This window comes from Mandrillus leucophaeus, unplaced genomic scaffold (genome assembly GCF_000951045.1).
Source record: "Mandrillus leucophaeus isolate KB7577 unplaced genomic scaffold, Mleu.le_1.0 Scaffold2216, whole genome shotgun sequence".
Taxonomy (NCBI): Eukaryota; Metazoa; Chordata; class Mammalia; order Primates; family Cercopithecidae; genus Mandrillus; species Mandrillus leucophaeus.
Window position 1 is genome coordinate 10,865 of NW_012102273.1, and position 26,929 is coordinate 37,793.

Sequence of the window (26,929 nt, forward strand, 5' to 3'; positions counted from 1 at the left end):
GTTCTAGTACTAAGCCCTCCTTAGAATTTTCTCTTGGAGTTACAATACTGTTTGGCCCAATATTGTTTGGAGTCTGGAATTTACTGTTGAATGGGAAAGTGAGATGGCGTTGCATGTATCCAGGCCTTTGTGCTGCTGTTCTAAGCAGGGGACCTGATTAATGTGTGATGCTCTCTTTTGGTGCTGTTTGGCCCCAGTGCTCTTTGGAGTCCAGGTAGGTTTGACCTCTAAAAATCAAACTGCCATGGAAACTGCTTTACCCAAAATTTTGGTTCACAGCCTTCATTGGATTATCTATTGGGGCAAACAAAGTAAAACCACTAAGCTTATATTGCTGTCTCAATACTAAGGTTCCAAGCTATTGGATCTTCATTTATGTGTGTGTATACATGTCTAGATGTGTTTATTTGTATGTACATTTATTGTTATATGTGTCTACCAAATTAGCTTATAAGTAAAAGAGCACACATAAATTAAATAAACAAGTCTAAGCAATTTTCAAATTCATGTGATTTATACTTAAATCTTTACTGAACAAGCTGGCTTTAAAATTATTGGTAGAATAAAAATAGAAATGCCTTTAGAATTGCTAGCAGACGAGAGGAAAGGGGCGGTTGGTGCGGCCTCCATTGTTCGTGTTTTAAGGCGCCATGAGGGGTGACAGAGGCCGTGGTCGTGGTGGGCGCTTTGGTTCCAGAGGAGGCCCAGGAGGAGGATTCAGGCCCTTTGTACCACATATCCCATTTGACTTCTATTTGTGTGAAATGGCCTTCCCCCGGGTCAAGCCAGCACCTGATGAAACTTCCTTCAGTGAGGCCTTGCTGAAGAGGAATCAGGACCTGGCTCCTAATTCTGCTGAACAGGCATCTATCCTTTCTCTGGGTGACAAAAATAAACAATGTGATTGATAATCTGATTGTGGCTCCAGGGACATTTGAAGTGCAAATTGAAGAAGTTCGACAGGTGGGATCCTATAAAAAGGGGACAATGACTACAGGACACAATGTGGCTGACCTGGTGGTGATACTTAAGATCCTGCCAACATTGGAAGCTGTTGCTGCCCTGGGGAACAAAGTTGTGGAAAGCCTAAGAGCACAGGATCCTTCTGAAGTTTTAACCATGCTGACCAACGAAACTGGCTTTGAAATCAGTTCTTCTGATGCTACAGTGAAGATTCTCATTACAACAGTGCCACCCAATCTTCGAAAACTGGACCCAGAACTCCATTTGGATATCAAGGCATTGCAGAGTGCCTTAGCAGCCATCCGACATGCCCGCTGGTTCGAGGAAAATGCTTCTCAGTCCACAGTTAAAGTTCTCATTAGACTACTGAAGGACTTGAGGATTCGTTTTCCTGGCTTTGAGCCCCTCACACCCTGGATCCTTGACCTACTAGGCCATTATGCTGTGATGAACAACCCCACCAGACAGCCTTTGGCCCTAAACGTTGCATACAGACGCTGCTTGCAGATTCTGGCTGCAGGACTGTTCCTGCCAGGTTCAGTGGGTATCACTGACCCCTGTGAGAGTGGCAACTTCAGAGTACACACAGTCATGACTCTAGAACAGCAGGACATGGTCTGTTACATAGCTCAGACTCTCGTCCGAATCCTCTCACATGGTGGCTTTAGGAAGATCCTTGGCCAGGAGGGTGATGCCAGCTATCTTGCTTCTGAAATATCTACCTGGGATGGAGTGATAGTAACACCTTCAGAAAAGGCTTATGAGAAGCCACCAGAGAAGAAGGAAGGAGAGGAAGAAGAGGAGAATACAGAAGAACCACCTCAAGGAGAGGAAGAAGAAAGCATGGAAACTCAGGAGTGATGTTCCCTTCACTCCTTTTCCTACCCAAGGGGGAAGACTGGAGCCTAAGCTCCCTGCTACTGGGCTTTACATGGTGACAGACATTTCCGTGGGATAGGGAAGATAGCAGGAAGAAAAGTAAACTCCACAGAAGTGTCATTCCACTGGGTTTTGATATTGGCTTTGCTGCCAGTCTCCCATTTGTGACCTATGCCATCCATCTATAATGAAGGAGGATACCAACATTTCTTCCTAATATTCTAGAATCCCCAACTCCTGAAAATCCCTCTCTCAATTAATACTTTGCTGTTGAAATGTTGTGAAATGTTAAGTGTCTGGAATTTTTTTTTTTCTAAGAAAAACTATTAAAGTACTTCCTAGTAGGGCTCTTGAAAAAAAAAAAAAAAAAAAAAGAATTGCTAGCAGACATTTTGTCTGGATTTTAATATGTCTTTGCTAGATATTTTGGGATGTCAGTGCTTGGCATAGAAGGTTATAAAACTATAAACACAGCTAATACAAGATGATCTTGGTTTGTATGCTTCCTTTTGATGAATGAGAGTAATTTATGAAAGGAAAATATCTTGGGCCCCCAAAATCACCAAGCTGAAGGGAAAATTCAAGCTGGAAATGCTTAGGCCAAACCTTCCTCCCATTCTATTCAAAGTCATCCCTCTGCTCACTGAGATAAATGCATATCTGATTGCCTTCTTTGGAAAGGCTAATCAGGAACTCGAAAGAATGAACCTTTTGTCTTCCATCTACCTGTGACCTGGAAGCCCCTAAGCCCCTGCCCCACTTTGAGTTGTCCCACTTTTCTGGACTGAACCAAGGTTCATTTTACTTATGTTGATTGATGTCTCATGTCTCCCTTGTTAAAAGTGAAAGAATTGAGTACAATGAATGGGATAAACATTTTAGGTAAACTTTTTGTGTAAATTAAAATCTTAAAGTTATTTTTGACGCTCATTTAATATATGGGTAATTTCCAATTAAGGTTGTGATATGAGGAAATACGTTTCTAAAATTGTAGAATTGTTCTTATCTATAAATGCCCATATCTGATAGTTCAGGATTTCTTGCTTTTTAGGATTTCAGTAAAGTTTTAGGTTACTAAGGATAAGAATTCTAGTTAAGATATAATTCTGTATACAAAATGTGCCAGAAAGGGTTATGTTGTTAGTGAGAAAAAGAATAATTTTGTCTAATTCAGAAGTTATCCAAAAGTTAGTTCAAATTACAGATTTTAAAAGGTCATGTATGAAACAATGAAGTGAGGAACCACTAAGCAGGGGAAAAACACATGAGAAAAGTTTAAATAACGGAATATTCCTTAAAACCTGATTTAAAAAATTGTAGATATTTGACTAACATTTTCATAGTTGAAGCTTTTAGTCTTGATTAAATTAAGAAGTATTGTAAAGGAATGTTGGGAGCAGACCCCCAAATCTGGCCATAAACTGGCCCCAAAACTGGCCATAAACAAAATATCTGCAGCACTGTGACATGCTCGTGATGGCCATGATGCCCACGCTGAAGGTTGTGGGTTTACCAGAATGAGGGCAAGGAACACCTGAACCACCCAGGGCAGAAAACCGCTTAAAAGTGTTCCTAAGCCACAAACAATGGCATGAGCAATATGTGACTTAAGGACACATTCCTGCTGCAGATAACTAGCCACAACCCATCGCTTTGTTTAGGCCCATCCCTTTGTTTCCCATAAGGAATACTTTTAATTAATCTATAATCTACAGAAACAATGCTTATCACTGGCTTGCTGTCAGTAAATATGTGGGTAAATCTCTGTTCGAGGCTCTCAGTTCTGAAGGCTGTGAGACCCCTGATTTCCCATTCCACACACTATATTTCTGTGTGTGTGTTTTTAATTCCTCTAGCGCCGTTGGGTTAGGGTCTCCACGACCAAGCTGGTCTCAGCAAAGGAATGCACCAGCAGTTTGGTAATTTTTTGAAGATATAGTTAAGTCTCTTATTTGTTTCTATGAATAGTTATTTCATTTCCTATGCTTTTCTAGAAAGTCATCATTTGTTCCATTTATCTGGAATTCCTAGGCTACCTTTGTCAGGCCCACAGGAATTGATGGAACACACCAATCTTTTAACTTTAAAGTAACTTTTTGGATTTTAGGCTTCTTGATACTTTAAGCATGTTGAGTATACTTTCATAAATAGAATTTGAGTCATATTATCTCTCTCTGCCCAATTTCCCTAAAATTTGTAAACTATTTTTGAATATTCTTAATTCATGGCAACATGTTTGCATATAATCGAGCAGGGTTGCTAGGACCTCTCAGGGAGTAGAACCCAGAAACCTGGCATGCTGGCAAAATGACAAAAATTTCTTACCAGTCGGTCTCTAGCCTCTTTCTCTCTGTGCAAACTGGTTAAATGAAAGGTAAAAGTCACTGTTTATCTCCCCTGTAAAGTTTTGACTAATACAAAAGAGCTTTAATTAATTGATTTAATAATAAGAGCTTAAATCAAATATTTTTTCAGAAAAATAAATAGTGCAATACCTTTTATTTAGTTCACGTGACTTCAGTAATCTTTGGTAAATAAAGATGGTTTTAAAGATTATTGGTAAAATACAAATATCTTCAAAATATAAGCATGTGGTTTAAATTATGTTCAAATATTAGGGTTACTAAATGATTTAAGGTCATAAACTGCTTCTTTGGCTTTTGAAAATTGTCTGACTTGCCTGCTTTACAGCTAGGTAACGCCTGGGGACATGTGGAGTTGGCTTCTCCTAGTTATGCTAGAAATAGTCAAACCTTATCAGCACCTAGTACATAATGAACATAACTTACCAGGCTTTGCATTAAAATTAAAATGGCTAAGAGTCACCATTATAACATGTAATTGAGAGTACTAAAATAGTTTTACATGCAAATTGTGTAAGGAGAATAGAATGTGTTTTTTTTGTAAAAGGTTATAAGAAGGCATGGAAAAGTAAATTATTGCCTAGGGTTAAAGAATTGTTTTAAATTAGATAAGATAAAGCTAAAAGTTCAAATAAATGGCGGAAGGTTTCTAAAAATTAACCTTGCAAAAGAAATTCTCTGTGTAAACATACTGACTAAATTCAAAAGGGTATTATACTGTTTTTCTGTAAACTGACCATTGAAAGTACAACGAGGTTTTCTTAAGGCACTAATTTGCTCTTTGGCAAAATTTTTAAAGGGTTATAAAAGTTTTTTGCCTCTTTAAAATTTCTGAGTCATCCTTTTGGCAAAATAAATAGCTCATGGTAATCTGGAATTCTATTTCATAACATCAAATGTTTGAAACTCCCAACATATTTAACAGCCTCTGCAAAATCAAACGTCTGTTTCAAAATTGTCTTTCCTGATGCCTGGCTTTTTGGAAGCATCAGGGGGCCCTTGAATCACCAAGAGAAGAGTAAACAGGATTGTTTAACATATTTAGGTACACAGTATTGCCAAAATGATGTTCAATCTTCTTTAGGTTATATTTTTGTGAGTAATGCTAATACATGTCCCAAAATTTTATGAGATTTCTAAAATTTGAATGCCTAAGTATATGCTGTCAATTATAATTATGGTTATTATATTAAGTTATGGTAGACCACAGAAATAACCAAATTTCCTTGTATAAAGCTACTAACCTAAGTAGAACAAAAAAAAATTAATTGAATAACCAGGTTTTGTTTTTCCTCTTGCAAATGTCTGTAACGAACATTTTTAACAGCATAGGTATCCACCTCCTGAAGTTCCAGTTAAATCTTTTAACCAAATTCACTTTCTCTCACCTAGAGACCATAAAGTTTCAGAAGATCATGTGACAAATGTTCCAGCTAGTTCCGGTTGAAGACACTACCCCTGGCCATCAAGAAGCTACTATGCTTCCACTAGACAGAGTAGGGTGAGAGTTCCATGATCCCCAATACATAGGGACTATGCCCTAAGCTAGCATGAAGCTGTTACAGAGAAAGACCATGAGTACCCCCACCTCCCATGAAGATTTATGGGCATCACATCTCTCAGGGAGGAAATGAGGCAGGAAAATAGGATCTGGAGGCACAGAACATAAGACCTATTCACAGCTATGACAGGAAATATTATCTCCATTTACATAGGGCATACACAAAGTAACCAATGGAAACCTCTAGAGGGTATTTAAACCCCCCAAAATTCTGTAACAGGACCCTTGAGCCCCATGCTTGGGCCCACTCCCACACTGTGGAGTGTACTTTCATTTTCAAAAAATCTCTGCTTTTGTTGCTTCATTCTTTCCTTCCTTTGTTTGTGTGTTTTGTCCAATCCTTTGTTCAAGGTACCGACAACGTGGACACTCTCCACTGGTAATAATAAACTTGAGAAACATAAAGTCGATGGGGTATACAATCCCTCGGAGAGAACAGGGTGGCAGATTCAGACAACTGTGCATTTTCTTTCTGACTGAGTCTTTTCTGCATGACTTCCTAAGATTATATATTTTATATTGAGAGCTCTAGAGATTGGGAATACAGTAATGATATGGTAAATTGGGGACCTACTGGAGGGTAGAATATGTGCTTAATCAAACCAAACTTGAGCCTCTGTGCCGGGTTTTGTAGTTGGAACTAAAGATAAGTTGATGAGGAAAATGAAGCACCTGAGATCGAGAGGTGGTAGAGAGAAGTAAATAAGCATTTTCAATTTCACAGTTATATAAAAGATTCAATGGTAGGAGTAACAAGTTGGTGCCATCCAAAAAGGGCATCTCACCGAGCCTCAGAAAGTCAGAGAGGACATCTTAAGGATGAGCAGGGCTTGGTAGACAAAGGATAGAAGGTGAGGAAGCAGGGTTGTTTTAAGAAGTCTTTGTCCCCTGCAAAAAGGCCCTCAGTCAAGAGAATATGCCCAGCTTATAGAAATATAAGGAGTTCATTCTAGCTAAAAGTCTTGAGCACTAGACAGCCTTAAGATATTCCTAAAGTGTTGAGCTGAAGAAAAGATTTCCTTCTAAATACTCACTTTCATAAATGTGGGGCAGAATTTAGAGACCATATACTAGTTGACAACCCAGGGAACTTTGTATTTGACCATATATTTGGGGATAAACTGAAATCTTGTTGAAAGGCCATAATAAAAACAAAATTAAGATGCATGTCTTGTGCCCTTTCTAGTTCTCTGTTCCAATGAGAAGATGTTTCCTGTTGAACAGACTTATGTTATTTCTAGTAATATTAATTAGTTTCATCCTATTGTGGGACCTCTCCCATCCATGTATTATCATTTCAATTTTTAATTTGAATAATTGTATTTATCCATGTTTGAATATATGATGAATTTACATAAAATGTTAAAGATATATATGATGTCAAGTCATCCTCTCATTACTCACCTTAACTATTCAGTTCCACTCCTGGTATGACCAGGATACTACTATATTTTTTATTTTTCCAGAGGGAGCTAATAATGTACACACATGTTCATTAGTTCCTAAATTAAGTGGTAGCAGTATACTTTCTGCATCTTTTTTTTTCTAATGATATATCTTGGATACTTTCTCACAATAGTACAAGTAAAGCTTCCTCTTTCATTTTAGCGGCTGTAGAAAATTCCTTTGAAAGTATGTCCCAAAATTTGCCTTATTGCTGACAGATATATATATTTTTATATACCAAATATATACCAGATATATTTATATTTATATACCAAATATAAAAATAAAAAACATATATTTAGTTTCACTTGCATCCATGTGAAGAGACCACCAAAGAGGCTTTGTGTGAGCAATAAAGCTTTTTAATCATCCGGGTGCAGGCGGGCTGAGTTCGAAAAGACAGTCAGTGAAGGGAGATAGTGGTGGGGCCATTTTATAAGATTTGGGTAGGTAAAGCAAAATTACACTCAAAGGGGGTTGTTCTCTGGCAGGCAGGGGTGGGGGTCACAAGGTGCTCAGGGGGGGAGCTTTTGAGCCAGGATGAGCCAGGAGAAGGAATTTCACAAGGTAACGTCATCAGTTAAGGCAGGGACCGATCACTTTCACTTCTTTTGTGGTGGAATGTCATCAGTTAAGGCATTTTCACTTCTTTTGTGATTCTTCACTTGCTTCAGGCCATATGGACTTAATACCTGCAAGTCACAGGGGATATGATAGCTTAGCTCGGGCTCAGAGGCCTGACATTTAGTATATTTACTAAATAGATATAAAAATATATTTATGTGCAAATATATATTTACTAAATATAAATATATATTTACTAAACATATATGTTTATATTTATATGTGCTATATAAATACCTAATAGTAGAATTGCTAGACAAAATGTATGTACATTAAAATTTTGATACATTGTTCCAACAGTTTACTCTCACTACCCAATATGAGACATAGTCTATTTCCCCAACTCTGTGCCAGTTCAGTGTCCTGTTCTTCCATTCCCATGATAAAACTGAAACAAGAACTTCATAGTTTTCCTTTGAACAACTTTTATTGTCAGTAAAATTAAACATTTTTAATCTCATATTTTTGTCCATTTAAAAAATGTGGTATTAATAACGTTCAAGCCGAGAGCCAAATCAGGAATGCAATCCCATTCACAATTGCCACAAGAAGAATAAAATACCTAAAAATACAGCTAACCAGGGAGGTGAAAGATATATATAATGAGAATTACAATATACCCCTGAAAGAAATCAGAGATGTCACAAACAAATGGAAAAACATTCCATGCTCATGAATAGGAGCACAGCTTTGTAAAGAAAGGACATAGGGTGAGGAAGTCGGGTTGTTTTAAGAAGCCTGTGTCCCCTGTGAAAAGGCCCATGGTCAAAAGAATATGCCTATCTTGTAGAATTACAAGGAGTTCATTCTAGCTGCAAGTTTTGAGCACTAGACGGCTGAAATAAATTTCTAAAATGTTGAGTTGAGCAAATAGTTCAATGCTATCCCTATCAAAACACCAGTGACATTCTTCACAGAATTAGAAAGAAACTACTTTAAAATGCATTTGGAACTAAAAAAGAGCCTAGCCAAGGCAATCTTAAGCAAAAAGAACAAAGGGGGAGGCATCAAGTTACCAAACCTCAAAGTATACTAGAGGGCTACAGTAACCAAAACAGCATGGTATTAGTACAAAAACAGACATGTAGATAAATGGAACATAACAGAGAGCCGAGAAATAATGCTGTACACCTGCAACCATCTGATCTTCGACAAAGCTGACAAAAACAAGCAATGGGGAAAGAAGTCTCCAGTTAACAAATGGTGCTGGGATTACTAGCTAGCCATATGCAGAAGACTGAAACTAGGCCCCCAGCTTACTCCACATACAAAAATCAACTTAAGAAGGATTAAAGACTTAAATATAAAACGTTAAACTATAAAAACCCTGGAAAATAACTTAAGAAATACCATTCTGGACATAAGACTTGGCTAAGATTTCATGATAAAGACAACGTAAGCAATTGCAGCAAAAACAAAAATGGACAAATGAGATCTCATTAAATTAAAGAGCTTCTGCACATCAAAATAAACTATTGACCAGATGTGGTGACCCATGCCTAAATCCCAGTACTTCGGGAGGCTGAGGCAGGCAGATTGCTTGAGCTCAGCAGTTCAAGACCAGCTTGGGCAACATGGAAAAATCTGTCTCTACAAACAAATACAAAAAATTAGCTGGGCGTGGGGGTAAGCACCTGTAGTCCCAGCTACTTGGGGGGCTGAGGTGCAAGGACTACTTGAGCCTGGGAGGTTGAGGCTACAATGAACCATGTTTGTGCCACTGCACTCCAGCCTGGGTGGCAAAATGAGACCTTGTTTCAAAAAACAAAAACAAAACAAAACAATGAGCAAAGTAACAGACAACCTACAGAATGGTAGAAAATATTTGCCAACTATGCATCCAACAAAGATCTAATATCCAGAATCTATAAGAAACTTCAAAAAATTTACAAGCAAAACAAGCAACCCATTAAAAAGAAAGTGGGCAAAGAACATGAACACATTTCAAAAGAAGACATATATGCATTTAAAAAGCATATAAAAAATGTTCAACATCACTAATCACTACAGAAATGCATACCATCTCACACCAGTCAGAATGGCTGTTACTAGAAATTCAAAAAATAACAGATGCTGACAGGTTGTCGAGAAAATGGAACACATACACTGTTGGTTGGAGTGTAAATTAGTTCAGCCACTGTGGAAAGCAGGTTGGTGACTCCTCAAAGAACTTAGAATTACAATTTGACTCAGCAATCCCGTTATTCCCAAAGGAATGCATATTCCCAAGGAAATATAAATCATTTTACCATAAAGGCATGTGCATGTGTATGTTCATTGCAGCGCTGTTCACAATAGCAAAGATATGGAATCAACCTAAATGTGCATTAACAATAGGCTGGATAATGAAAATGTGGTATCTACCAACACCACGGAATACTATGCAGCCATATAAAACAACAAGACCATGTCCTTTGTAGCAATATGGATGGAGCTGGAAGCCGTTATCATAAGCAAACTAACATAGGAACAGAAACCCAAATACCACATGTTCTCACTTACAAATGGGGGCCCAACAAAGACAACACGTGGATACTAAGAGGAGAACAAGAGACACTGGGGTCTACTTGAGGGTGGAGATTGGGAGGAGGGAGAGGATCAGAAATAAAACCTATTGGGTATTACGCTTAATAATTGTGTGATAAAATGATCTGCACACCAAATCCCCATGACATTGACATGCAGTTTACCTACATAACAAACTTGCACATGTACCCCTGAACCTAAAATAAAAGTTAAAAAAAATTAAAAATTGTGGTGCTGCTCTCTTCTTATTAATTGGCAAGAGCTAATTATAACTGAAATTATTTCTATAACTATAATATAAATTGCAAATGGTTAATGGCTTCTTAATCTTACCAGTTGTCTTTTTGCTTTACTTAAATCTTTTCTAGAAATAATGTCACTACTTCTGACTTGTTTCCCATGTTTATAAATTAACAGTTCAATCAAAATTAAGTTTGTTTTTTGTGGATGTCAGTCCTTGATATTCTTTGATAATCACTTTTTAATTTTAAACGTTTCTTGAATGAAACTGCTATAACACATATACTTACAAAATTATCAACAGTGTTATGTTATTAAAATAAAATAAATCTCATTTTATATTTTCTTACCAGGAATATTCAGGCTCTTAAATACGTGAGCAACAAGTAGCTACTCCAAGTAGCTTAGAAGCCCAACAATCATTAATTTGCCAACTGTGTCAAGGGTCTTCAAAAGCAGAAAGAGTTCTTCATTTTTAGTTCTTTCAAGTTTTTCTTTCAGTTTATTAATCTCTTTATTTAACTGCTCAGATTTCTCTCGAAACCCTTCCTTAAGCATTTCTTCTTGTACCTATAAAAGGGGAATAGTTCACTTTTGAAAGTCTCCAATTTTCTTCAGTAGTCAGAGTTTTGTATTTAACTAATTCAACACTTAAGCATATGTGTCTATTTCTCTATTATCTTGGAAAATTCTCTGATGAGTTTGTCTGACATTTCCAGATGATTGGACCTGAATCGTGGGAGTATACATGGTTTACCTTTTGTGACATTCCCTAAGCAACATCTCACTGGAGGTAGAAAGAAATTTTGTTCCAGCACAAAGAATGCCCTTCGAGAGGGAATGCAGGTTTAATTCTAATTAATTCTAATTTCCACTGATATAGCATGGTCATGCTCATCTAGCAAATAATGGGGACTGCTGACCCTGTATAAAACACTGGTCGTCAAGCTCCGAGTTGGGACGAGGAATATGTTTTACTCTAGTTGTATAGGATGAATCAGGCAGATACAGAAACAAAAATGGAGCAATTTGTGATCTTTCAGTATCATTTCATATCAAGCCAAATCTGATGCTCTCATCCAGATGGTTCTATTTCAGGTACCTTAGATGGTTGTGTCAAAAATCCCAAGGATTGGTGGATTAAGGTCCTATTTAATTGGGGCACAGTGAGACTATCCTGTAGTCACCACAAACAGCAGCCCGGGACTCTGGGGGATGGCATGTGTATTCTCCAAAGTCTAACATGAAGATGCTGGAGTCTTGTAGACTTTCAGGGTTCTGTACAATTCAGATGTATTTGAGATTTTAGTGAAACATACAACTTTTGTGTTTCCTTGTGGAATCATGACTGTGCCTAAAATGTTGGTCCTTCCTTTCCTAAAGAAGCAGGGCATTGTCCCTCAGGCACTGCCATGCTTCACGGAGACTCACCTTCAGCTTGTGTTTCAGCATACTTTCATGCTCTCTGAGAAAGATTTCCCTTTCCCGCACCAACTTCTTCTCCATTTGGGCCATGTGTTCCTGGAAGCTTCTCTCTTGAGCCTCCATCATTTGCTGCTGCTCCTTCTGTTTTTCTCTTTGCAGTTCCTGTTCCTTCTCAGCTGCTTCCCTCATTGCCCGCTCCGCTATTCCACAAAGGTTTTAGAGAGGGAAGAAGTGACAGTTATGCCTGAGTTCTACCCTCCCGAGCTCAGATCAAACTGACTTGGAGAAAAGCACAAAGGTGAGGGATTGGGAATCTCTGAATTCTCCCACTAGCCATGTCTGGAAGAGAATGTTGAATAATGTGATGTGAAGGCACTGGCTGGCAGTTCAACCCCAATCCCCTTGCGATTTTGAGATTCAGCAGAGTATATGTTCCATAGTGGGAGGAAGCTCCTTCCTCTATAGTAAGAGAAAGCAAATTCCAAGTATACAATATATTTTTTAACTATAGTCGCTATGCTGTACATTTGGTATCCAGAACTTATTAATATTTTAACTGAATGTTTGTGACTTTTGAAGCTCCTTTTATCTGGAATATCTTTCAGTGTGATCAGCAAGTAGGCATTGCAGGAAACTACCAACCCCTCTGACAGCTGAGCCCTGCCCCTGTACCTGCTATGGCCTTCTCTCCAGCAGTGAGGGCTTTGTCTGACTGCAGGATGGATTCCTCTATAACCACCTGTGACTGCAGGAAGCTCTGGAGGACCTCATTTGCCTGAGGAACCAAGAAAGAGGAAAGCTCCATCAAGCAGCAAAGATCTCATCTTATGATGATGAAATTAGTGTTCAATAAAGTCACAAATCTAACCATGTAAACTTTGCATAATTCTTAAGATCCCACAGTGGTTTCTTTTCTTTCCACAGCCACAACAAGAAGTCCAAGCTCTTTGTTAAGACATAAAAACCCTGTGCAGCAGCCTCCCTCCGGCCTGTCCAGCCTCCTCTCCCAGGGATGCTGCTCACCACCTACCCCAGGGTGCAGACAACCCGACAACATAAATGGGCAGTTCTACAAATACACAGTGTCAGATTCTTTTTTGCAATATTGCACAATCTTTCTCTTCTGTTTGAAAGCTGTGCTACATTTTCATAACTAGGATAACCTCTATGGATATGTCAGCTAGCATTCCCACTCTGCCCAGAAACTTTTCCAGGCTGCACTCTGAAATTTGTTTCCACTTTATTGAGGAATGATTTACACCTGGAAATTGTGTATATTTAAGTTGTACAGCATGATGTTTGATGTATGTATTCACTGTGAAATGATTATTGCAATCAAGCCAATTAACATATGTATGCCCTCATAGAGTTACCTTTTCTTTTGTTGAGAACACTTGAGATCTACTCTCTTAGCAAATTCCAAGTAGAATTCATTTTTTAGCTACAGTCACTATGCTGTACATTAGGTATCCAGAAAGTGTTAATATTATAACTGAATATTTGTTACTTTCTATGAATATCTCCCCTTTTCCCCACCTCTCTGCCATTGGTAACCACCATTCAGCTCTCTATTAACATGAGTTCAGCATTTTTTTTCTCGTTCACATAAAAGTGAGTCACGCCACATCTGCCTCTCCGAGTCTGGCTTATTTCACTAAGTCTAAATTCTTAGAGGTTCATCGATGTTGCCACAGTGTCAGGATTTCCTTCCTTTTAAAGCTAAATAATATTTTATTATATATGTATATACATACATACCTATACACACACATATGTATGTATATATATCACATTTTCTTCATGTGTTTATCTGTGGATAAACAAAAGTTGTTTTTTTATCTTGGCTATTAGGAATAATGCTGGAATGAACAGGAGTACAAATATCTCTTCAAGACTGTGATTTTGTTTCTTTTGGAAATATACCACAAGTCCACCAAAAGCTGTTAAAACTAAGTTCAATAAAGTTGCAGAATGCAAAATTAACATACAAAATCAGTTGCATTTCTATACACTAACAAAATACTATATGAAAGATAAAATTACATTTATAATAGCATAAGAAATAAAATACTTACAAATAAATTCAACCGAGGAGGTGAAAAATGTGTACACTAAAAACTATAAAATGTTGAAGAAAGAAATTAAAGAAGATGTAAAATAAATGCAGAGATATCCCATGTTCATTAATTAGAAGAAATAATATTGTTAAGATGTCCATACGACCCCAAATTATCTATAGATTTAATGCAACCTCTATCAAATTTCCAGTGACATTTTTCACAGAAATAAGAAAATCAACTCTAAAATTCATATAGAAACAAAAAAGATCCTGAATAGCCACAGCTATCTTGAGGGACAAAAACAAAGCTGGAGGTATCGAATTACCTGATTTCATAATCTGCTACAAAGCTATGGTAATCAAATAGCATAGTACTGACCTAAACACAGATAAACAAACCACAGAACAGAACAGACAGCCAGGGCGTAAATTTACATATATACGACCAAATAATTTTCAACAAATGTGACAAGAGTACACGTGGGGAAAGGATAGTCTCTTCAACAAATGGTGCAGGGAAAATTGGATATTCCAAACAGTAAAGCTGGAGCTTTATCTTACACTAGACAGAAAAATCAACTAAAAACAGATTAAAGATTTAACCATAAGACTAGAAATCATAAAACTCCAAGAAGAGAACAGAGGGGAAATGCTCCTTGATATTGTTCTTGGCAGCAGTCTTTTGGATTTGACATCAAAAGCACAGGCAACAAGTGCAAAAATAAGTGGGACTACATTAAACTAAAAATTTCTGCAGAGCAAAGAAAACGATCAATAAAATGAAAAAGAATTTTCTTCTATACAGAATGGAAGAAAACACTTGCACACCATAAATCTGATAAGCGGTTAATATCTAAAATACAAAAGGAAATAGTATAACTAAATAGCAAAAATAAATACTCAAAAAACCAATAAACATATTAAAAAATGAGCAAAGAACCTAAACAGACTTTTGTCAAAAGAAGACCTGGCCAACAGGTATGTGAAAGCATGGTCAACATCACTAATCAGCAGGGAAATGCACATCAAAACCACGGTGACATTTTATCTCACACATTTTAGAATGATACTTATCCAATAGTCAAAAGATAACAAGTGCTGGCAAAGATATGGAGAAAAGGGAATTCTTGGAAACTGTTTGTAGGAACAGAAATTGGTATAGTCCTCGTGGAACACAGGACAAAAGTTTCCTCAAAAGGAAAAATTCTGAGTTTCCAATGGCTGTCAAGTACACAGGTGAGCCCTATCAGCTCCACCGCTTGCTGGCTGTGTTGTCTTAGGCACTTTATTAACATCTCCACGCATTACATTTCTCAACTGCCTATGTGGTAGCTAATTTACATTGTTCTGAGAATCAAACTGATAATCCAACAAAATCACTTCCTCTGATATAAGAAGTGAAAGCTCAGTGTGTGTGAACCACTCTGTTGATCATCATCATCATCATCATCATCATCATCATCATATTAGTACATACCAGTATGATAACCGTAATTGTACCCCATCCAGTCGAATATTAATTTGTCCATCTGAGGTAAGATAATACACTTCTGAAAACATAGTTGTTTGCTTCATAAGGTATCCTCTGTACTTAGCACAAAAACTATCCCATTAATTAATAAATATAATAAATGGATTGTTTCATCTGGATTCCTGATGCCAAATCCTCTTGGGAAAGAAATATTTCTGATTTCTTAAGAGTGTCTAACTAATTATGGATTTAAATACTAAAACTCCCCAAATAGCATCATGTTCTGCTTCCTCTCCACAAATGGTGCTATGTTCTTAGATTTTCAGAAGAGGCAACAAAAACCTTCTGACTATCCTCTGTTATCCATCCCCCATTCCCCTTTTCCTCACCTTAACTCCTTTTCTGGGCACTAGCTTATAGTCCTGCTCAATCTGGTTTTTTTCTTCTAAGTAGAGACTGTGTCCTCCAGGAACAGAGAAAATTCCTTTCGAAATGCTTTCTGTCAGGTGCTCTGAAAGATGCTTAAGCTCAGCCTGGCAATATTTGACAGATGCCTCTTCATTCTGCAGCACAAAGTCTTCCTTCTTTTTCTCTATGGTGTCCTGCCAGAGAAATGTAGGGAAAACTGTAGAAAGAAGCTGTTAGAAGGGAAAGTCCAACTGTGATCCTCTTGGAAGTAGTAGTCTGAAGGTCTCAGAGTGAACTGGGATATGGTGTAGACCAAGAGTCAGAAGAATTATTTTGTTCCCAACTATGTGATCATTTATCTGTGTAACCTGTGGAAAGCCCCTTAACTCCCCTGGGGTCAGACTCAATATCTGTAAATTTATGTGGTTAGAAGACATAAACTCTGTGGTTCTTTTCGTTACAGTATGATTAATAGAGATCCAACCTCTAGTAATGAGCAGTAAAAAGTTGAATTCTGGCTGGAAGTAAAATTTCCCCAGAAAACATAGGTTGCTATGTATAAAAAATATACATATGGCAAATCAACTTCCCAGTAATGAATTAAGCATATTCTGATGAGAAAACTGAACCATCTGTGTATTTCTTCAATGACAGTTTGAATATGTGAGGATACAGGAACAGAATTTTCTTTTGTTTGTATTTGTAAGTTACAATCCAGTTGCATTTTGTCATTATGAATTAAGAGATTATTGTCACTTTTAGGTCAGCCCGAGACAGACTGAAAGACAAACTTTCAGTAAATATGCCTACGGTAAGTAGATTTAAGATGTCCCATAAGATTTCTCACTCCTTGGGATCCACACCTGCATAGTTCCTGGGCCTATGAATATGATGGATACTAATCCTGTGATTAGATTATGTTGTGTAGCACAAGCTGACTTTAAGAAATGGAGTGTGCCCTGTTGGGCATGACCTAATCACATGAGCCCCTTACAAGTTGTTTTCTCTAGCTGGTGTGAGAAGAGGAATTCAGTGAAATTAGAAACAGAAGGATTTGATGCATCATTGCTGACTGGAAGATGGATGGGTTTACCCAGAGCCTCTATATGAAATCTAAGCCCATTTCACACCTTGTTTTCAGCCTGTGGCACACTGAGCAGAGTACCCAGACACCCTGACAAGGACTTCTGAACTACATAACTATGAGCCAATAACGTGTATTGTTTTAAGCTGCTAAACTCATAATAATTTATTTTGCAGCAATAGAAAAAAAAAAGTGACACTCCTCTAGAAGAAGGGTGACCTATAGCCCATAGAGCCCTGTTATTCCCAAGAAACCATGTTCTTTCCACCAAGGTAAGGAGATGAACCATGGGGTCAAAAAGCTACACTTTACGCATCACTTCAGAAGGGCAGAAATCAGGAAGGATAAATGCTAAAAGTACCACAAGCTTCTTCTGGAATTCGTGGTTTTCATCCTTGAAGGAGTGTTCCATGAAGACTGCAATGGCTTCCCTCTCACAGTCCGTGTGCATGTCCAGCAGCTCCTGGAGCATGTCTGTGGGGAGCCTCAGTCGCTGGGCCATCTGCTGGCTATAGTGGTCGGCTGCCCTCTGCACAGCCACTGAGTTCTCACACTGGGCCAGAGTTGTCACTGCATTCTCCAGACAAGGTACTGTTCCACTGTTGATGGCATCTACATAAGTCACCACCAGAGTCCCCAGCCCTGAATCACATATATTTAGGGAAAATTTATAGTTCTCACTCATTTTTTATACAAGTTTTAAGAACCAACATTCTAAAAATTACAAAAACTCTTATCTTGAAGTTTCTTATCACTCCTCCTTATTCTCTTCCTCTTCCTTTTTCGTCTTCCTCCATGAATTCAACTCTTTATAGTAACATCCCTATTTTTCCTGTTCACTCTTTTTTTTATGGCACTTGGATTCACATTACAAAATTAAATTACTCTTTGCAACCAATATGCTTTTGTGTTTCATGGAAAAATATATTTCCATTTAAATACCATATAAATGAGTTTGTTATGCAGGGAAAGTAAGTTAAATAATTTGTGAGTCCTACTTCCAAACAAAAATGCAGGTCCCCTCATTTCTTATTCTTTACAAGAGAACTTGCATTTTTATTTGGAGACAAGAAATTTTTATTTGAAGACAGTAACATAAACCACTGAAGCAAGCACGAGCCCATCTCACCACAGGGAGTGGACGACTACACAGGTTGCTTGTCATGAAGCGAGCTCCGTACTTAATATGACATTTAAATTTGTTTCTCAAATTCTCAGTGAGCTTGCATGGAACTCACGGCCTGATGTTGATTTCCTGACTAATGTAAATTTACAAAATGTATTCTATATCTTCACTGAGAAACACTAATCCTATAGGACTTTTCCTCATCATGCAGATTTCTCTCCTTAGGAGTTTGTGTTTATGCTATTAGTGTATTAGTTTTGTGAGATATATTAGGCCTCAAGACATTTTCTTATGACTAAACTTTAATTAAGAAACACTCATTTCTATGTTTGCAATGAATGTCTCCTTCTCTGCATTCCTATACAGAAGCAAACAATATTATTGAAAAACTTGCAGTCGTTACAGCTTCAACACACCCTGGACCACAGACAGACATGCTTTGGGACAAAAAAAGACTCACGGTTTCCAGTGACAGTGATTCCCTCTCCCAGGGTCTTGGTCTTTGCATGGGTGAAGATATAAGAACAGAAGTTTTCTGATTGCATCAGGAAATGCCTTTCCAGATTTCCTTGTGGCACTTCATCCATATGATTTAAATATTGTTTGTCATTTGTAGGCCGGTCAAAGACAAAGCACTTCCGTTTTGGAAAGAAATGCCTGATACACTCTCTCAGCATGTTTGAATTTTGAATTTTGGGATTCCTGCCTGTGTAATTGTGAAAAAGAGTGCTCATTGAAGAGACAGCCTGCAGGCAAGGGGGCTGAGGACTTTTCCACGGATCTTTGCATCCCTGCAGCTCCCCTGCCTTGTAAATCTTGTTTTATGCAATCATACAAAACAGCCTTGTGCTAATCCAGTGAAGGCATGGAAAATCAATTTTTGTACAGGAGCGAGAGTCAGGAAAGAACTCTTGGAGAGGAAGGGAAGACATTTACCACAAAATGAAGAAACTTATGATTGGTTTCCTTGGCCTTTGTATGCTAGCTGGTAGACTATTTATCAAATGTTTTTGAATGATTAATTAAATGAAGCAGCTGTCAGATACTTTCTGATATTAGTGTCCTACGTCAGAAGTGAAACATGGGCCCTAAATTAAAGTAACGCTAGAAATAAGAATAATATGTTTCTTAGAAAAATATCATGAAGGTGAATGATACCCAAGTCAGTAATAAAAATAAAAAATATTTCAAAATCAGAACTACAAATTATAAACACCATAAATATGTTTAGAGATTCCTTTATCTGAAAAATCCAGAGTAAAGTTAATTCAGATATAACTTGGAGACCCCACCACATTTCAATGTCAGATTATATTAGGTTTAGGTCTCACATTGTCTTGCAGAGGGATTCTGTGGCATATATCAGTTATTCAAAATAAATGTTTGTTGAAAGGATGAATAAATGAACAAAGATTGATATTGATCATAGGTGCCAACAGGTATCCACTTTGCTAAATATAATCTGTTTAACAAACGTATAATAGATTGACAACACATTTTATGAAGCTGTAGAATAAAGTAGGTGATGTTATGAAAACAGTAAAATGAAGGATTTGACAGTTTTACTGGAAATATGCTGTCACTGACATATTGTCAGTGTTTTTTGTTTGTTTGTTTGTTTTAATTTCCTGAATCGTTTGTTGCATAAATCTCCTTTTTCTCTAAAGGATATAACTATAATAAAATAGACAGAGTGAAATATATTTCCAAAGTTAGATCATTTGACTTCTTGTGATTCTGTGTTTACCAGCTTCCAAGCTTATTAGTTAATTTTCTCCAAATAGAATAAGAGGAGAACTTGAAGTTAATAAGTAACACAAATATATGAGTCCTAGGATGTGATAATATTAATTGTAATCCTCAATATATTTTTCATGGTGCTTATTGGTCTAAAGTCATTTGATAGAACTTCGAGTTTTAAATTTCCTCAATGAATTTGAACCTCAGCCTCTGGGAAATTTCAAGTAAAAATAACCATAAAAATCATAATCACTTGTCAATCACCAACAACCATGAGCATGGGCCTCAATCCAGTATAATGTATACATTTGTGTCAGGTGCTGAATAGCAGGTCTTATTTTATCCTACACTCTCCTGAGCCTTCCCCCATCCAGGCCATGCTCTGATACCTGGAATCAGCTTCAAGGCATTCTCCAGGTATTCATCTTCTGTGATGGGGTGTCCATCTAACTTCAGCTCCAGGGTAAAATCCCGAACAGTCCAAATAAAGTCTGGAAAGAAACGCACAAACTCGCCGGAGTCCTCAACTTCATCAGGTTTGGGGCAGGATTTTGCCCTGATTAGCTCTGTTAGTTCAATCACGTAGCTGGGATCTCAGCTAAGGAAGGAGTAGCACCCTACACCATCGTTTCCACATCTCACTTAGAAACAAGTTTTATACACGTTCCCTTTTGCACTGTGTCTTTTCTTACTCAGCCAGGCAACTGAGTCATAGTAAAGAAGACACAGTATCAGTTTCCATTCCCCTAAACTCCATAAAACCTGCTCTTCACTTCCCGGAAGGATACTGCAGCTGCTCCAGGGCCTGGTGGTTGATGGTGTTCATGCTGTTGTAGACAAAGCTGCTGCTTAGAAGCACAGCCAGGGCAAAGATCCACGAGTCATTCTTAGGGTCACTCTAGTGTTAAAGAAATAGAAAAAAGGAAGCCACAGTTTAGATACATCTCAAGGTCAACTATTTGTGTCCATGTAACCAAAACTTAAGTCATTCCAGTTTTCCCAAAACGCTGTGTCTAAGGGAAACACAAATGTAAGCTTTATATGCTTGTCAGCATGATCGGTGAAATTAAATAAATCAGCTATAGAAAAAGCAGCTTAAGCATCTCTATTTTCCCTAAAAATATTGTTAATGTATAATAGCCAATCACATAAGTAAATATATTTCTTCCTTTATGCTTTATCAATTGTGCTGTAACCATTATAAGGAGAACATCTTGGTTTGAAGTCTCCTGAATGATGCGCTCCACTTTTTGTATGCAATAAATTTAAATTTTTCCAAACTTGATCTGATATTATTTGTGACACTTGAAAGCACATTACTGTTAGGACTTAAGAGTCTCCTTTTAATTTATTCACTTATTAATTCATTCATTTGGCTGTCCATTCACTGTTTCAGCTGTAGTATATATAACTGAATAGTAAGGCACGTAATACGAATTTTGAAGATCATGTTAAAGTCAAACTGTATTTTTGCCATTTATATTGATCTTCTCAGGCTGTCACTTTCTTTAGGTATTAAAAGTAGCAAATGACATGGTCTATGTGTAAAATATTTGATGCAGTGCCTAAAGCATAGTAAGTATGTAGTAATCAGTGAACAATAATCCTTTGGCAGATTTTCTCAATCATGGCTATATTAGTAATGCAAATGTTAATCAATCAAATTCACCAAAAATTGTTCAGCTCTGTACAAAATGCAGATGCTGCCTTTGGTTTTGTGGATGCAAAGTTCCATAATCACAAGAAGATGATTTTCAGGAGTGGCAGATAGCATTGTCAACATAAAAATGCAACCAAGATGATAAATACTGCCGAGAGTGGAACCAAAGTCATAATGTAAAAAACAAAACAAACAACAATCTAATAAATGGGAGGTGGGAAGGAAGGAAAATAAAGAGAAACAAATGCTCTGTGAGTTCGAGCAAGAAGTTACTGTGTCTAACTAGAATAAGATGGCAGTAGCTTGAAAAGAGCTGGACGTTAAGGAGTACATAAAATGAGAACTTGTGGAAATGAAAGAATTAAAAAGGTGAAAGACCCAACAGAATCCAAGTCAAAAATTTTAGGGAATGATCATATAATGGTATTACAGTTATTTAATTCAACTGAATGAGTGAATAGGTATGTGGAGAAGACAAAGCTAGAAATACTATTCAGGGCAAGACATGAAGGTCCCTTAAATAGAATTAAATGCTGACCAAATCCACAAATTCCAAGGCCAACAAGTAATTTTGCTTCTATCAAGCATGTATATATTTGTATGTTTTGGTTCCTTGAACAGTCATACTTCCGCAAATAAAAAAGTTTATGCACACTACAATCTATTTCAAATCAATATTTCATCTTTGTTGTACACTGAAATGATGATTGATAACTTTAGAACTGTATCCTTAAATTCACTGTTTCTAAATGAGACCCCACACACATTTGTAATTTTTGCAGTATGAAAGCCAAAACACACTAATTCTATTTTCTTTTTTTTGAGATGGAGTCTTGCTCTGTTGCCCAGACTGCAGTGCAATGGTGCAATCACTGCAACCTCCATCTCCCAGGTTCAAGTGATTCTTCCACCTCAGTCTCCAAAGTAGCTGGGATCACAGGCACCTGCCATCATGCCCGGCTATTTTTTGTATTTTCAGTAGAGATGGGATTTCACCATGTTAGCCAGGCTGGTCTTGGACTCTTGACCTCAAGTGATCCACCCACCTTGGCCTCCCAGAGTGCTGGGATTACAGGTGTGAGCCACCACACTTGGCCTCTGTTTTCTTTTTTTTTCTTTTTAACTTTTAATTTAAGTTCACGCTTACCCCCAAACTTAATAAAATAAAATAAAATAAATAAGTTAAAATATTTAAAATTATTTAATGAAATACCACAAAACTTAATAAAAGCTTAAAAAAGGAAAATTGAGAAAACGTCCCTGTCTGACAGCTTTGAAGAGAGTACTGGTTCTCCCAGCACGGAGTTTGAGCTCTGAGAGTGGACAGACTGCCTCCTCAAGTGGGTTCTTGACCCCTAAGTAGCCTAACTGGGAGACACCTCCCAGTAGGGGCTGACTGACACCTCATACAGCTGGGTGCCCCTCTGAGACAAAGCTTCCAGAGGAAGGATCAGGCAGCAATATTTGCCATTCTGCAATATTTGCTGTTCTGCAGCCTCCCCTGGTGATATCCAGGCAAGCAGGGTCTGGAGTGGACCCCCAGCAAACTCCAACAGACCTGCAGTGGAAGGTCCTGACTGTTAGAAGGAAAACTAACAAACAGAAAGGACATCCACACCAAAACCCCATCTGTACGTCACCATCATCAAAGACCAAAGGTAGGTAACACCACAAAGATGGGGAGAAACCAGAGCAGAAAAACTGAAAATTCTAAAAATCAGAGCACCTCTTCTCCTCCAAAGGAACAGAGCTCCTCATCAGCAATGGAACAAAGTTGGATGGAGAATGACTTTGATGGGTTGAGAGAAGAAGGCTTCAGATGATCAATAATAAAAAACTTCTCCGAGCTAAAGGAGGATGTTCAAACCCATTGCAAAGGAGCTAAAAACCTTGAAAAAAGATTAGACAAATGGCTAATGAGAATAAACCGTGTAGAGATGACCTTAAATGACCTGATGGAGCTGAAAACCGTGGCATGAGAACTATGTGACGCATGCACAAGCTTCAGTAGCTGATTTGATCAAGTGGAAGAAAGGGTATCACTGATTAAAGATCTAATGAATGAAATGAAGCGAGAAGAGAAACTTAGAGAAAAGAAGAGTAAAAAGAAATGAACAGAGCCTCCAAGAAATATGGGACTATGTGAAAAGACCAAATCTATGTCTGATTGGTGTACCTGAAAGTGATGGGGAGAATGGAACCAAGATGGAAAACACTCTTCAGGATATTATTCAGGAGAACTTCCCCAACCTAGCAAGGAAGGCCAACATTCAAATTCAGGAAATACAGAGAACGCCACAAACATACTCCTCGAGAAGAGCAACTCCAAGACACATAATCATCAGATTCAGCAAAGTTGAAATGAAGGAGAAAATGTTAAGGGCAGCCAGAGAGAAAGGTTGGGTTACCCATAAAGAGAAGTCCATCAGTGGATCTCTCAGCAGAAACTCTACAAGCCAGAAGAGAGTGGGGTCCAATATTCAATATTCTTAAAGAAAAGAATTTTCAACCCAGAGTTTCATCTCCAGCCAAACTAAGCTTCATAAGTGAAGGAGAAATAAAATCCTTTACAGACAAGCAAATGCTGAGAGATTTTGCCACCACCAGGCCTGCCTTACAAGAACTCCTGAAGGAAGCACTAAACGTGGAAAGGAACAACTGGTACCAGCCACTGCAAAAACATGCCAAATTTTAAAGACCATTGATGCTAACATGAAACCACATCAACTAACAAGCAAAATAACCAGCTAACATCACAATGTCAGGATCAAATTCACATATAACAATATTAACCTTAAATGTAAATGGTCTGAATGCTCCAATTAAAAGACATAGACTGGCATATTGGATAAAGAGATAAGACCCATCAGTGTGCTATATAAGAGACCCATCTAGTGTGCACAGACACACATAGGCTGAAGACCCGTCAGTGTGCTGTATTCAAGAGACCCTTCTCATGTGCACAGACACACATAGGCTCCAGATAAAGGGATAGAGGAAGATCTACCAAGCAAATGGAAAACAAAAAACAGCAGGGGTTACAATCCTAGTCTCCGATAAAAAGACTTTAAAGCAACAAAGATCAAAAGAGACAAAGAAGGCCATTACATAATGGTAAAGGGATCAATTCAGAAGAAGAGCTAACTATCCTAAATACATATGCACCCAATACAGGAGCACCTAGATTCATAAAGCAAGTCCTCAGAGACCCACAAAGAGACTTAGACTCCTACACAATAATAATGGCAGACTTTAACACCCCACTGTCAACATTAGACAGATCCATGAGATAGAAAGTTAACAAGGATATCCAGGAATTGAACTCAGCTCTGCATCAAGCAGACCTAACAGACATCTACAGAACTCTCTACCCCAAATCAACAGAATATACATTCTTCTCAGCACCACATTGCACTTATTCCAAAATTGACCACATAATTGGAAGTAAAGCTCTACTCAGCAAATGTAAAAGAACAGAAATTATAACAAACTATGTCTCTAACCACAGTGCAATCATACTAGAACTCAGGATTAAGAAACTCACTCGAAACCGCTCAACTACCTGGAAACTGAACAACTAGTTCCTGAATGACTACTGGGTACATAACGAAATGAAGGCAGAAATAAAGATGTTCTTTGAAAACAATGAGAACAAAGACACAACGGAGCACAAACTCTGGGACACATTTAAAGCAGTGTGTAGAGGGAAATTTGTTGCACTAAATGCCCACAAGAGAAAGCAGGAATGATATAAAATTGACACCATAACGTCACAATTAAAAGAACTAAAGAAGCAAGAACAAACACATTCAAAAGCTAGCAGAGGGCAAGAAATAACTAAGATCAGAGCAGAACTGAAGGAGATAGAGACACAAAAAAACCCTTCAAAAAATCAACGAATCCAGAAGCTGGTTTTTGGAAAAGATCAACAAAATAGGTAGACCACTAGCAAGACTCATAAAGAAGAAAAGAGAGAAGAATCAAATAGATGCAATAAAAAATGATAAAGGGGATATCACTACCAATCGCACAGAAATACAAACAACCACCAGAGAACACTATAAACACCTCTGAGCAAATAAACTAGAAAATCTAGAAGAAATGGATAAATTCCTGGACACATACACCCTCCCAAGACTAAACCAAGAAGAAGTTCAATCTCTGAATAGACCAATAACATGCTCTGAAATTGAGGAAATAATTAATAGCCTACCAACCAAAAACAGTCCAGGACCAGATGGATTCACAGCCGAATTCTACCAGAGGTAGAAACAGGAGTTGGTATCATTCCTTCTGAAACTATTCCAATCAATAGAAAAAGAGGGAATCCTCCCTAACTCATTTTATGAGGCCAGCATTGTCCTGATACCAAAGCCTGGCAGAGACAGAATAAAAAAAGGGAATTTTAGACCAATATCCCTGATGTACATTGATGCAGAAATCCTCAATAAAATACTGGCATACTGACTCCAGTAGCACATCAAAAAGCATTATCAACCACAATCAAATTGACTTCATCCCTGGGATGAAAGACTGGTTCAACATATGCAAATCAATAAATGTAATCCATTATGTAAACAGGACCAAAGACAAAAACCACATGATTATTTCAATAGATTCAGAAAAGGCCTTTGACAAAATTCAACAGCTCTTCACGCTAAAAACTCTCAGCAAACTATGTATTGATGGGATGTATCTCAATATAATAAGAACTATTTATGACAAAACCACAGCCAATATCATATTGAATGGGCAAAAACTGGAAGCATTCCCTTTGAAAATCAGTACAAGACAGGGATGCCATCTCTTACTACTCCTATTCAACATAGTGTTGTAAGTTCTGCTCAGGGCAATCAGGCAGGAGAAAGAAAGAAAGGGTATTCAATTAGGATAAGACGAAGTCAAATTTTCCCTGTTTGCAGATGACATGACTGTGTATTTAGAAAACCCCATCATCTCAGCCCAAAATCTCCTTAAGCTGGTAAGTAACTTCAGGAAAGTCTCAGGATACAAAATCAATCTGCAAGAATCACAAGCATTCCTATACACCAATAACAGACAAACAGAGAGCCAAATCATGAGTGAATTTCCATCCACAATTGCTTCAAAGAGAATAAAATACCTAGGAATCCAACTTACAAGGCATGTGAAGGACCTCTTCAAGAACTACAAACCACTGCTCAATGAAATAAAAGAGGACAAAAACAAATGGAAGAACATTCCATGCTCATGGATAGGAAGAATCAATATCGTGAAAATGACCCTACTGCCCAAGGTAATTTATAGATTCAATGCCATCCCCATCAAGCTACCAATGACTTTCTTCACAGAATTGGAAAAAACTACTTTAAAGT

At 37.7% G+C, this 26,929-nt stretch overlaps 2 protein-coding genes across 2 annotated transcripts in view; one reads left to right on the plus strand and one right to left on the minus strand.

The window, feature by feature from the left end:
• The first annotated feature begins 598 nt into the window (after positions 1 to 598).
• LOC105540551 (interleukin enhancer-binding factor 2-like) lies at positions 599 to 2,191 on the plus strand. The gene is given in 2 exon segments (XM_011981222.1): positions 599 to 881; positions 883 to 2,191. Coding segments are annotated over 2 exon segments (1,173 nt in total). The 5' UTR covers positions 599 to 650; the 3' UTR covers positions 1,825 to 2,191.
• A 6,450-nt stretch (positions 2,192 to 8,641) lies between these two features.
• The window catches only part of GBP4 (guanylate binding protein 4), a 36,334-nt gene continuing 18,046 nt past the window's right edge, over positions 8,642 to 26,929 (minus strand). The window contains 9 exon segments of the mRNA XM_011981223.1: positions 8,642 to 11,016; positions 11,019 to 11,172; positions 12,034 to 12,227; positions 12,700 to 12,802; positions 15,947 to 16,159; positions 17,411 to 17,691; positions 18,636 to 18,881; positions 20,305 to 20,501; positions 20,704 to 20,813. Coding sequence (XP_011836613.1) covers positions 10,970 to 11,016; positions 11,019 to 11,172; positions 12,034 to 12,227; positions 12,700 to 12,802; positions 15,947 to 16,159; positions 17,411 to 17,691; positions 18,636 to 18,881; positions 20,305 to 20,501; positions 20,704 to 20,813 — 1,545 coding nt within the window. The 3' untranslated portion in view covers positions 8,642 to 10,969.